Genomic DNA, 12,035 nt, shown 5'->3' on the forward strand with positions numbered 1-12,035 from the left:
CGACCAACCTTTCACAAATCCATGCTGGCTCTGATTAACTGAGTTCAGTCACCCTATCCTTAATTATAGACTCCAGCATTTTCCCCACAACAGATGTTAGACTAACTGGTCGATAATTCCCCAGTTTCCCCCTCTCTCCTTTCTTAAAAAGCGGAGTGACATGTGCAATTTTCCAATCTAGAGGGACAATTCCTGAATCTAGAGAACTTTGAAATGCAGGGAGTATAAGGAATAAATTAAATGAACTACAGGTTCAAATTCAAATTGGAGGTTTTGACATGATAGCTATTACTGAGACATGGCTGCAGGATGGTCAGGATTGGGAACTAAATATACTGGGTTATAAGGTCTACAGGAGAGATAGGGGAAATGGAAGAGGGGGAGGAGAAGCCTTAGTGATTAGAGATGCAATCACTTCAATGATAAAGGAGGATATAACGAGGGGTAAGCAGCCAACAGAGACCTTATGGGTTGAATTGAGAAATAGGAAAGGATCTAAGACTATAGTGGGAGCAGCAGCTCTGAAGTGCTCGATTGTATAAATGCAGAGATTAGACAAGCTTGTAACAAAGGCATAGTGGTCTGAAAACCTTCACAGATTGGGAAAAGCAGACTAGCAACTGTCAGAAAGGTAGTGAATTTCTTGAATGTGTCCGGGATAGTTTTCTACAGCAGTATGTCCTAGAGGCAACAAGGGGGAAAGCCAGACTAGATTTAGTAATGAGTAATGAACCAAATTTAGTTAACAGCTTAACTGTGTGCAAACATCTATCCAATAGCGATCATAACATGATCGAGTTCAATGTAGTGTTTGAAAGGGGAAAAAAGTGAATCAGCTGCTAAGATTCTAGACTTGGGTAAGGCCGACTTCAATGGGATGAGACAGAGACTGACCACAGTAAACTGGGCAAATCTGTTAATGGGTAAAACGACTGATGATCTGTGGGAAATGTTTAAAGAAACATTTAACGTGATACAGAATCGGTTTATACCAGAGGGACAAGAACTCTACTTGCCAAAAAAAAGCAGCCATGGACAACTAAAGAGGTACGGGACAGTATAAGACATAAGGAAAGAGCATACAAAAAGGCAAAAAATGGCACAGATCCTGGCGAATGGGAAAGATACAAAGATCAACAAAGGGTCACAAAACAGATAGTAAGAGCTACAAAAAGAGAGTATGAAAAGAAACTTGCAAGGGATATCAAAACCAATACGAAGAACTTTTATAATTAAATTAGGAAAAAGAGGGTGGGGTCAGGAGCAGTGTTGGCCCCTTAAAAACTGAAAGTGGGGATACTGGTCATTGACAATGGGGAAATGGTGGACATGTTGAACAATTACTTTGAGTCAATATTCACAATAGAAAAAGAGGATAGCATGCCGGAAATCCCAAGAAAACCAGTATTGAATCGGGGACAGGGATTCGATAAAATTAACATAAGTAAAGCAACAGTAATGAAGAAAATAATAGCACTAAAGAGTGACAAATACCCAGGACCAGATGGTTTCCATCCCAGGGTTTTAAAAGGAAGTCGGTGAGCAGATTGCAGATGCCCTAACTATAACCTTTCAAAGTTCTCTAGATTCAGGAACTGTCCCTCTAGATTGGAAAGTTGCACATGTTACTCCGCTTTTTAAGAAAGGAGGGAAACCAGGGAATTATAGACCAGTTAGCCAAACATCTGTTGTGGGGAAAATGTTGGAATCTATAATTAAGGATAGGGTGACTGAACAACTCGAGAACTTTCAGTTAATCCGAGAGAGCCAGGATGGATTTGTGAAAGGTAGGTCGTGCCTGACAAACCTTTTTGAAGAGGTGACCAAAGTAGTGGACGGGGTATTGTCAATGGATGTTATTTATATGGACTTCCAGAAGGCATTTGATAAGGTCCCACATAAGAGACTGTTAGCTAAGTTAGAAGCCCATGGAATTGAGGGAAAAGTACGGACTTGGTTAGGAAATTGGCTGAGCGAAAGGCGACAGAGAGTAGGTACTCACATTGGCAGGATGTGACTAGTGGAGTCCCACAGGGATCTGTCTTGGGGCCTCAATTATTCACAATATTTATTAACGACTTAGATGAAGGCATATCTAAGTTTGCCAATGACACAAAAATTGGTGGCATTGTAAGCAGTGTAGATGAAAACATAAAATTACAAAGCGATATTGATAGATTAAGTGAATGGGCAAAACTGTGGCAAATGGAATTCAATGTAGACAAATGTGAGGTCATCCACTTTGGATTAAAAAAGGATAGAACAGGGTACTTTCGAAATGGTAAAAAGTTAAAAACAGTGAATGTCCAAAGGGACTTAGGGGTTCAGGTACATAGATCATTGAAGTGTCATGAACAGGTGCAGAAAATAATCAAGGCGGCCAAAGGAATGCTGGCCTTTATATCTAGAGGACTGGAGTACAAGGGGACAGAAGTTATGCTGCAGCTATACAAAACCCTGGTTAGACCGCACCTGGAGTACTGTGAGCAGTTCTGGGCACCGCACCTTCGGAAGGACATATTGGCCTTGGAGGGAGTGCAGCGTAGGTTTACTGGAATGTTACCTGGACTTCAAGGATTAAGTTACGAGGAGAGATTACACAAATTGGGGTTGTATTCTCTGCAGTTTCGAAGGTTAAGGGGTGATCTGATCGAAGTTTATAAGATATTAAGGGGCACAGATAGGGTGGATAGAGAGAAACTATTTCCACTGGTTGGGGATTCTAGGAGGAGGGGGCACAGTCTAAAAATTAGAGCCAGACCTTTCAGGAGTGAGATTAGAAAACATTTCCACACACAAAGGGTGGTAGAAGTTTGGAACTCTCTTCCGCAAACGGCAATTGATACTAGCTCAATTGCTAAATTTAAATGTGAGATAGATAGCTTTTTGGCAACCAAAAGTATTAAGGGATATGGGCCAAAGGCAGGTATATGGAGTTAGATCACAGATCAGCCATGATCTTATCAAATGGCGGAGCATGCACAAGGGGCTGAATGGCCTACTCCTGTTCGTATGTTCCTGTAACATGCTTACAATTTTTTCTGTACAACGGATGACATTTCCCTGACAAATATACACCCATCATACACCCTAAAAAATTACCAAAATATTAATGAAGAAATTTGGACGAAGCCTTTTCTTTAGAAAAGGTCAATAATGATATCCAGTCAACAATAACTACAAATCATCATGGTCATGCTTCTGAATCTAATCTCAGGATGAAATAAATTATGCAAAGGGAAAAAAAAAATCAATGCCAATGCAGGTTTGAATACATTTAAAAATACTGAAACTGGAATTTTTTAAACACAATTTTTTTTATTTTAGCAATTACAAGATTTAGAGTTTTGCTAAACTTGAGGTTTAATATCGAATTCGTCAAAGGGAAAGCACTTTCAATCCAAAGTACTTACCCCAACACTGAAAAGAATTGATCAATTGCTTCCACACACACACACTTTTTTTGGGAACAGCCTTTTAAAACAGGCGGCAAGGCAGTAAAACGGTTGCTTCACGTGCCAGTCCCCAGCAGCCTGATTGAGATTGGGATCGGGTCTCACTTGCATTAAACAGGCAAGATGTGGACATCAATTAGGCATCCCAATGCAGCTCACCGATCGGGGACTGACCAATTTCAGCCGGTTCCAACCCAGAGTTGGCCCGTAGATAGGTTCTGACAAGTAGGGGGAATGTAAAGCGGAGGGACATGAGCCTGGGCCGGCAGTGGCCTGCAGTATTTTTGTGGAGTTAGAAGGAGCAGTCCTGCTCCTCCTGGCTCCACAGACATGCAACAAAAAGGTTTCTAGCCATTTTTTCCAGCAGCCTCCAGCGGTCCCTTCGCAGACCACTGGTTGGGCTGCTCAAGACCAGAAACAACTGGGTGGTGCATGTGCAGCGCAAGCTCCGCCCATTTGTAGATAAATTTCAATCGAGGCCCTACAATCAGCGTAGCAACCGATTTGCACATGCAAGGCGCCTAACACATAATTCAGACGGTCACCCTGCACCTGGAAGTCACCGGCTTCAAAGTTGGCAGCTGGCGAACCTCCAGGTAGACTGGTGCAGGAGATTGCAACCTAAATTTAATTCCCCTATCCTTTACATTTCTCCCCCCAAAAAAATGAGCAAAACAATGTTGAATTTCCCACTCCATCAATTGGATACCACACGAATGCAATAATACACCAAAGTGGCAAACAGATTAGAACCTACCTCCGAACTGCCACAGATTTTGATGCACAGTTGCTTGCGATAATGGGTATTAATCTGTGGAAGTGGGTATTCTGAAAGAGAGCATTTTCTGATATTAGATCCAAGACATAGAAAGCACCATAATTACTCCTCAGTGGTAGTTCAGGCTACATATACTTTTTATTATAAATTTTGGCTGACCCTCCCTTCCACCCAAAATAGTTCCCATTTTTCAGTTCTAAAAACAAAGCTACTGTAGTTTTTTTTTAAAACTACGGCAAACAAACTGAACACTGCTGATAGATTTACAGTTGTTTTATTTGGAACACATACACAATCAAATAATGTTAGCTGTACGATTCACTGTAACCATATAATTTCCTTTCCTATTAAAACATTAACCATGTAAATAATTATGATCTGCCTCAATTACAGTGGCAAAGATCAAAGCTGTCCCCAAATAAGGTTCCAGTGAAGTTACTTGAAGGCCTTCGCTTCAAACTGACACCCGCCTGTGTAGGGCTCACCCACTTGCTAATCTGAATACTGTTGACCACCATCCCTTCTTCCTTTAGGAAGATGAGGTAGCAGTATTGAAAGCAAACTTGTTTTAAAAAAGTAAACGTATACAAGACATTCTTAAAAAAAATACAGCATGGCGAGCAGCGTAACTGCCCATCACATCATCTTTGACGTGCAACACATATAATACTGAATCTGGCTTATACCAGCTGATGTCAGCATTAACAGGCTATCAGTTTTTTTTTAAATGATTAAGAATACAACAATATTTTAATTTGTCCTAGATTTGTCCTACATTAAGCAGACAAAAAAAATCATGTAGCATTATTGGGAAATTTTTAATTTTTTCTTAATTATAGCCTTCCTTCTCAATATAAAAATCATTTTGACCCCATCTGCTCCCTAATTTTATCTCCGCCTCATTCTTTCCTGAATTCATTAACTCCTTGTTAGAGTATGATTCCTACAGGGTTCAGTCGGTCTCCAGTGTCTTGCCCAGGTTGCCATTCTTCGTTTACAAGAAGTTTCTGTAAGCTGTTCAACTCTGAGGGCATAACATAGTCAAGCCCAATCCACCCTTCACACGACATCTACATTTCCAGCAAGGGTTAGTTACTGATCAGAGCTGGACTCCAGCTGATTTTCCCTCCCTAATCTAAGAACGTGGAGCCCCATTGTAGCACTCTTATGCCCCTCCCTCCTAAGGTCAGCTAACTTAGCACAAACCAGAAATCAGAACTGAGACCAGCTGCTCACTTTTTTAATTAACTTAGTCATCAGTGGAGCTTTCCGACATCCATCTTTAACTGGATTCATTTTGGGTGATTAACATTTCAGGTACATGGTGTCAAAAACAAACATTTATCACCAAGCAATTTTAAATGGCTTATGTACAAGTTCAATAGTTCCTGATTTGACTGCTGCCAAAAAGCAAACTACCTACAGATGAACAATTGGAATTCAGAACACAACTGCTTAATTTAAAAGCAGGCAATTTGTTTTTCCAAATTGACTGAAAAAAACCTACAATTTGAGAATAACTTTGCTTAAAAAGCAGAATTTTTTAAGCAATTTAAGCAATGTAAATAAATATTAACCATTATCAGCCTGTATACATTTTATTTAAATATAGCATTGAAACTATAAAGCAAACCAATCAAAACCAAAACAAATTTAAACCAAACAACCATATGTTTTTCCCCCCAAAATACTGCAAATAGCTTAAACTTGACATAAATTAACCCTTAGGAAGCAACTGATCATTGGGTTGCTGCTGAGAAACAAAAGCAAACCAGAAGGTCCTAAAGACAGAAAGAAATTTATGGGCGCAATTTATGACTATACTAGTACAAATAAAATACTGACCGATCATGAGAAGTCATGGTTTCAAAAGAAAGGCAAAAAACCACTGGACAGGAAGTTTCTCTGGAGAAGCAATAAACTGAGTTTTGCACTCCAAATTTTTTATTTGGGGAAGTACACTTTAGTCATTGGAAAGAGATCCCCCCCCCTAAAATTGTGTATTTTTGAAAGAAAAAAAAAATCGACTAATGATACAGAAAGAAGTAATACACATTTTGTGTACTTACTCGAATAATGAATCTTATAGCTGCTATACCAGATGTGGCCATGATTTTGGCAGTATTAGGAACAAGATTGAATAGTGTTGGCATAATGGCTTCCGCACCATGATCAAAACGGTTTCCCAGAAGAGACGAGAGAAACCTAGAGAAAAGGTAGATAAGTAGGCTTTAGGGTTATCAAGCATCTGAAGAGACTTTAGCAATAGATTCCAACTATGAATAAAAGTAAATGGTTCCCATGAAAGCAAAACACCCTTGAAAACATCACGGCCCAGAATTTGCTGAATAAATAACGGTGTGACGACGCATGGTCTATTCATATGCAAATCAGCCAGCAACGTGTGGTGAGAGAAGAGATACCCCGTGAATTGCAAATCACCACAAGTTGCTGGCCGATTTGTGCCGCTCCGCCATTAGCTTCGCGAAAACAGCATAGCGCCCTAAGCCTCTTCGTGATTTTCATGAAGTTGCTGCATTTGCACATTAATTGTCCATTAAACTCGCCATAGAAAGTTAAGTCCAATAATTAATAGTGCAAGTACCCTTTTAATGACATCATTGTTAATGACTGACAATCACCCTCTCTTGTCTCAAAAGTGAACAAATAAAAATGTGGAGTCTCATTCCTTCAGGTAGTGAATTGTTGTTGGAGATTTTAAAAATGTCAATTTTTTTTATACTTCTTACTTTTCCTTTCAGTCTTTTTTTTCGTCTCTCTTAATCCAATCTCTATTTCCCTCTCTTTCTGTACCTGATTTGACATTGAATTCACCCTCCTCAGTCCTTCCTCTTATTTCTCAGTCTTTAGGAACATATGATGTGGAGATGCCGGTGATGGACTGGGGTTGACAATTGTAAACAATTTTACAACACCAAGTTATAGTCCAGCAATTTTATTTTAAATTCACAAGCTTTCGGAGATTTCCTCCTTCCTCAGGCAAAACATTTGCCTGAGGAAGGAGGAAATCTCCGAAAGCTTGTGAATTTAAAATAAAATTGCTGGACTATAACTTGGTGTTGTAAAATTGTTTACAATTTAGGAACATAGGAACAGGCCATTTAGCACCTCGAGCCTGTTCCGCCATTCAATGAAATCATGGCTGAACTGTGACCTAACTCCATCTCCCTGCCTTAGCCCCATATCCCTTAATACCTTGGGTTAACAAAAATCTATCAATCTCAGATTTAAAATTAACAACTGAGTTGTTAAAGCAGCATCAACTGCTGTTTGCGGAAGAGAGCTCCGAACTTCCACCACCCTTTGTGGGTAGAAGTGTTTCCTAACTTCACTCCTGAAAGTCCTGGCTCTAATTTTTTAGGCAATATCCCCAAGTCCTAGACTCCCCAAACAGCAGAAATAGTTTCTCTCTATCTACCCTCTCAGTTCCCCTTAATATCTTGAAAACTTCAATCAAATCACCCCATAATCTTCTAAATTCCAGGGAATACAACCCTAGTTTGTGTAACCTCTCCTTGTAATTTAACCCGTGGAGTCCAGGTATCATTCTAATAAATCTACGCTGTACTCCCTCCAAGGCCAATGTAGTCTTCTTAAGGTGCGGTACCCAGAACTGAACACAGTACTCCAGGTGTGGTTTAATCAGGGCTTTACATAGCTGTAGCATAACTTCTACCCCCTTGTATTATTAAGGCCAGTGCATTACTGCCTTGTAAATAAGTCACCGCACAGTCCTTGTGGAAACGAAGTTGCGTCTTCACACTGAGGATACCATTCAACATGTTGTGTGGCACTACCACCGGGATAGATTCAGAACAGATCTAGCAGCTCAAAACTGGGCATCCATGAGGTGATGTGGGCCAGCAGCAGCAGAACTGTATTCCAGCACAATCTGAAACCTCATGGACCGGCATATTCCTCACTCTACCACTGCCAACAAGCCAGGGGATCAACCCTGGTACAATGAGGAGTGCAGAAGAGCAGGCCAGGAGAAGCACCAAGTGTACCTAATAATGAGGTGCCAACCTGGTGAAGCTACAACTCAGGACTACATGCATGCTAAACAGCAGAAGCAACATGCTATAGACAGAGCTAAGCGATTCCACAACCAAACGGATCAGATCAAAGCTCTGCAGTCCTGCCACATCCAGTCATGAATGGTGGTGGACAATTAAACAACTAATGCGATGAGGAGGCTCTGTAAACATCCCCATCCTCAATGATGGCAGAGTCCAGCACGCGAGTGCAAAAGACAAGGCTGAAGCATTTGCAACCATCTTCAGCCACAAGTGCCGAGTAGATGATCCATCTCAGCCTCCTCCAGATATCCCCACCATCAAAGAAGCCAGTCTTCAGCCAATTAGATTCACTCCACGTGATATCAAGAAACGGCTGAGTGCACTGGATACAACAAAGGCTATGGGCCCCGACAACATTCCGGCTGTACTGCTGAAGTCTCGTGCTCCAGAACTAGCCGCACCTCCAGCCAAACAGTTCCAGTACAGTTACAACACTGGCATCTACCCGACAATGTGGAAAATTGCCCAATTATGTCCTGTCCACAAAAAGCAGGACAAATCCAATCCGGCCAATTACCACCCCATCAGTCTACTCTCAATCAGCAGCAAAGTGATGGAAGGTGTCATCGACAGTGCTATCAAGCGCCACTTACTCACCAATAACCTGCTCACCGATGCTCAGTTTGGGTTCCGCCAGGACCACTCAGCTCCAGACCTCATTACAGCCTTGGTTCAAACATGGACAAAAGAGCTAAATTCCAGAGGTGAGGCGAGAGTAACTGCACTGGACATCAAGGCAGCATTTGACAGAGTGTGGCACCAAGGAGCCCTAGTGAAATTGAAGTCAATGGGAATCAGGGGGAAAACTCCAGTGGCTGGAGTCGTACCTAGCACAAAGGAAGATGGTAGTGCTTGTTGGAGGCCAATCATCTCAGCCCCAGGACATTGCTGCACGAGTTCCTCAGGGCAGTGTCCTAGGCCCAACCATCTTCAGCTGCTACATCAATGACCTTCCCTCCACCATAAGGTCAGAAAAGGGGGTGTTCACTGAGGATTGCACAGTGTTCAGTTATATTCCCCTCAGATAATGATGCAGTCCATGTCCGCATGCAGAGATACCTGGACAACATCCAGGCTTGGGCTGATAAATGGCAAGTAACATTCGTGCCAGACAAGTGCCATGCAATAACCATCTCCAACGAGAGAGTCCTAACCACCTCCCCTTGACATTCAACGGCATTACCATCGCCAAATCCCCCACCATCAACATCCTGGGGGCCACCACCTGCACATTCCCCTCCAAGTCACACACCATTCCGACTTGGAAATATATCGCCGTTCCTTCATCGTCGCTGGGTCAAAATCCTGGAACTCCCTACCTAACAGCATTGTGGGGGAACCTTCACTACACGGACTGCAGCGGTTCAAGAAAGCAGCTCACCACCACCTTCTCAAGGGCAATTAGGGATGGGCAATAAATGCTGGCCTTGCCAGCTACGCCCACATCCCATGAACGAATAAAAAAAAAAGATTGTGTACATCTTTATGGCTCTTTCAACAAGTATAATTTATATTTTGCTTTTAAGCTAAAAAAAAATCCTGGCACTTCACAGATTGACATACAGAAAACGGGCATTGGAAGAACTAACCTGTTCTTCCTCAAATTGTGCAATGGGATCTTTTACATTCACCTGTGGAGGTAGACGGGGCCTCGGCTTACTCATCCAGAAGACAGCACTTCTGACAATGCAACACTCCTTCAGTTGCTGCACTGAATTGCCAGCCTAGATTATATACCAAGGTCTCACTTGAACTCGTGACTTTCTGACTTAGAGGGGAGAGTGTTATCAGTGAGCAGAGGCTAACACATTAAACTAGAAAGATATTCCTAGCTGTCCTAGTGAAAAAGTAGCCTACAAGAGACTTCCCATCTGAAAAAGAAACACCCAGTGTGATTTTATTTAATGGATCAATCTTCATTCAGCCATCATAATGTTGACAGTATTACTAAGTCCCTGGCAATTCCAGAACCTTTTAGTTGCACTGGAGCACTAGCATCGGCGTCCAGGAGCAAAATGATGTCAATCCCCACAGGGTGCAACAGTAACATTTTGGTTGATGTGAGCCAAAGTACAAGTAATTTCCTTCTGGGGACATCACAAGGAAGGGAAGCTGGGTGGTCAGCAGTTTTGTAGGAATGGGGGTCAAAGGAGCAGGAGGTGGGTCTCATGGATGAGATGACCACGGGGTGGGTATGGATGGATATGACAGACAGAAGAGGGGGAAGCAGCAGAGGCAGCTGAATAGATAGTGTCCACCCTCGGTGACAAAGAAAGCCACTTGATGTTAGAGGCAAGGGTGGGAGGGGTACGGAAAAGGGGTTTAAGGAGACGGTTGGCAGTGGAGAAAAGAAGCTGGGATTATCTTCACTCTCTAGGACGATTCTCGGAGTAGCGGGCAGTTTTGGCAGGAGAGTGAGGTCTGATAGAGCTTTATGTGGTCTAGTCAGATCTGGTGATGAATGGCCAAGCTAGTTGCACACTTGGTAAGTTCCGAGTCCACCCCTTTAGTTTTCTGGAGGAAAGATGGTGGCCACCACTTGGGTGGAGTGGGGGGAGAAAACAACCAGGATGGCAGACAGTGAAGGTTTGGCTAGGGACAGGGGTAAAGGTGGAGGTGAAGGAATGACTGAGCAAATCAACTGCTGCAGAATTATCATGGCAAGTGGAGGTCCGAGGACTAGACAGTTGGGAATTTGAAACTGCAGTTGCATGTGAGTTGGGTTTGGTGGGGGGGGGGGGGGGGAGGAGAGCAGGGAAGGGGAAAGAGAGAGTAAGAGTTTTGCAAACAAAAGTTGGGTTGGTCAGGGGTATGGTGATGCGTGGTGCGGAACACAAACAAGTGGTTGGAGATGGCTTCATCAGCGATCAAGGCCACAAGAATATAGAGGCCACAGGAGATGGCTAGGTTGCATGGGTGTCCAAAATAATAGTCGGAGAGCTTGAAGGTGGAGAGGTGAGCAGTAAATTCAGGAGAGAGAGTAAAAGGAACTGAGATGGATAGTGAGATAGACAAATGATGGGGTTTCACTTAATACAAAGGTTGAGGGAACATATGTCGGGGTATTCAATGAGGTGAGAAATAAACTATGGTTTGCAAATCTAAAATGCAGGTTGCAAACCACATCTGCTTTGTTTACCACAAACCAGATCTCTAAATTTGGAACTGGATAAACAATTGAAGGGAAATAACTTGCAGGGCTACGGGGAAAGAGCAGGAAAATGGGACTAACTGGATTGCTCTTACAAAGAGCCGGCATGGGCTCGATGGGCCAAATGGCCTCCTTCTGTGCTGTAACCATTCAATGATTCTATTCTAAAATAAATGAAAAATTACATCAACAGCAATTAAAACCCAGATTGCATGGTTAACAACCAAATCTCTAATACTTAATACTCATCCATGCCTTTGTTACCTCTAGATTTAAATATACCAATGCTCCACTGGCCAGCCTCCCATCTTCCACCTCCATAAACTTGAGTTCACCAAAAGTCTGCTGCTCATATCTTAATTCGCACCAAGTCCCATTCACCCATCATCCCTATGCTCACTGACCTACATTGGCTCCTGGTCTGGCAATGCCGATTTTAAAATCCTCACTCTTGTTTTCAAATTCCTTGATGGCCTCACCCCTCCCTATCTCTGTAACCTCCTCCAGCCCTATAATCCTCCAAGGTCTCTGCACCCCTCCAATTCTGGCCG

At 42.5% G+C, this 12,035-nt stretch overlaps 1 protein-coding gene across 1 annotated transcript in view; it reads right to left on the bottom strand.

The window, feature by feature from the left end:
- Nucleotides 1-12,035, bottom strand: part of clasp1a (cytoplasmic linker associated protein 1a) — a 335,495-nt gene that overhangs the window by 148,169 nt on the left and 175,291 nt on the right. The window contains exons 13-14 of the mRNA XM_067987125.1: nucleotides 6,303-6,438; nucleotides 4,213-4,283 (exon numbers count right to left, since the gene is read on the bottom strand). Coding sequence (XP_067843226.1) covers nucleotides 4,213-4,283; nucleotides 6,303-6,438 — 207 coding nt within the window. The remainder of the gene's footprint in view (nucleotides 1-4,212; nucleotides 4,284-6,302; nucleotides 6,439-12,035) is intronic.

Source organism: Heptranchias perlo, chromosome 7 (assembly GCF_035084215.1).
Source record: "Heptranchias perlo isolate sHepPer1 chromosome 7, sHepPer1.hap1, whole genome shotgun sequence".
Classification (NCBI taxonomy): domain Eukaryota; kingdom Metazoa; phylum Chordata; class Chondrichthyes; order Hexanchiformes; family Hexanchidae; genus Heptranchias; species Heptranchias perlo.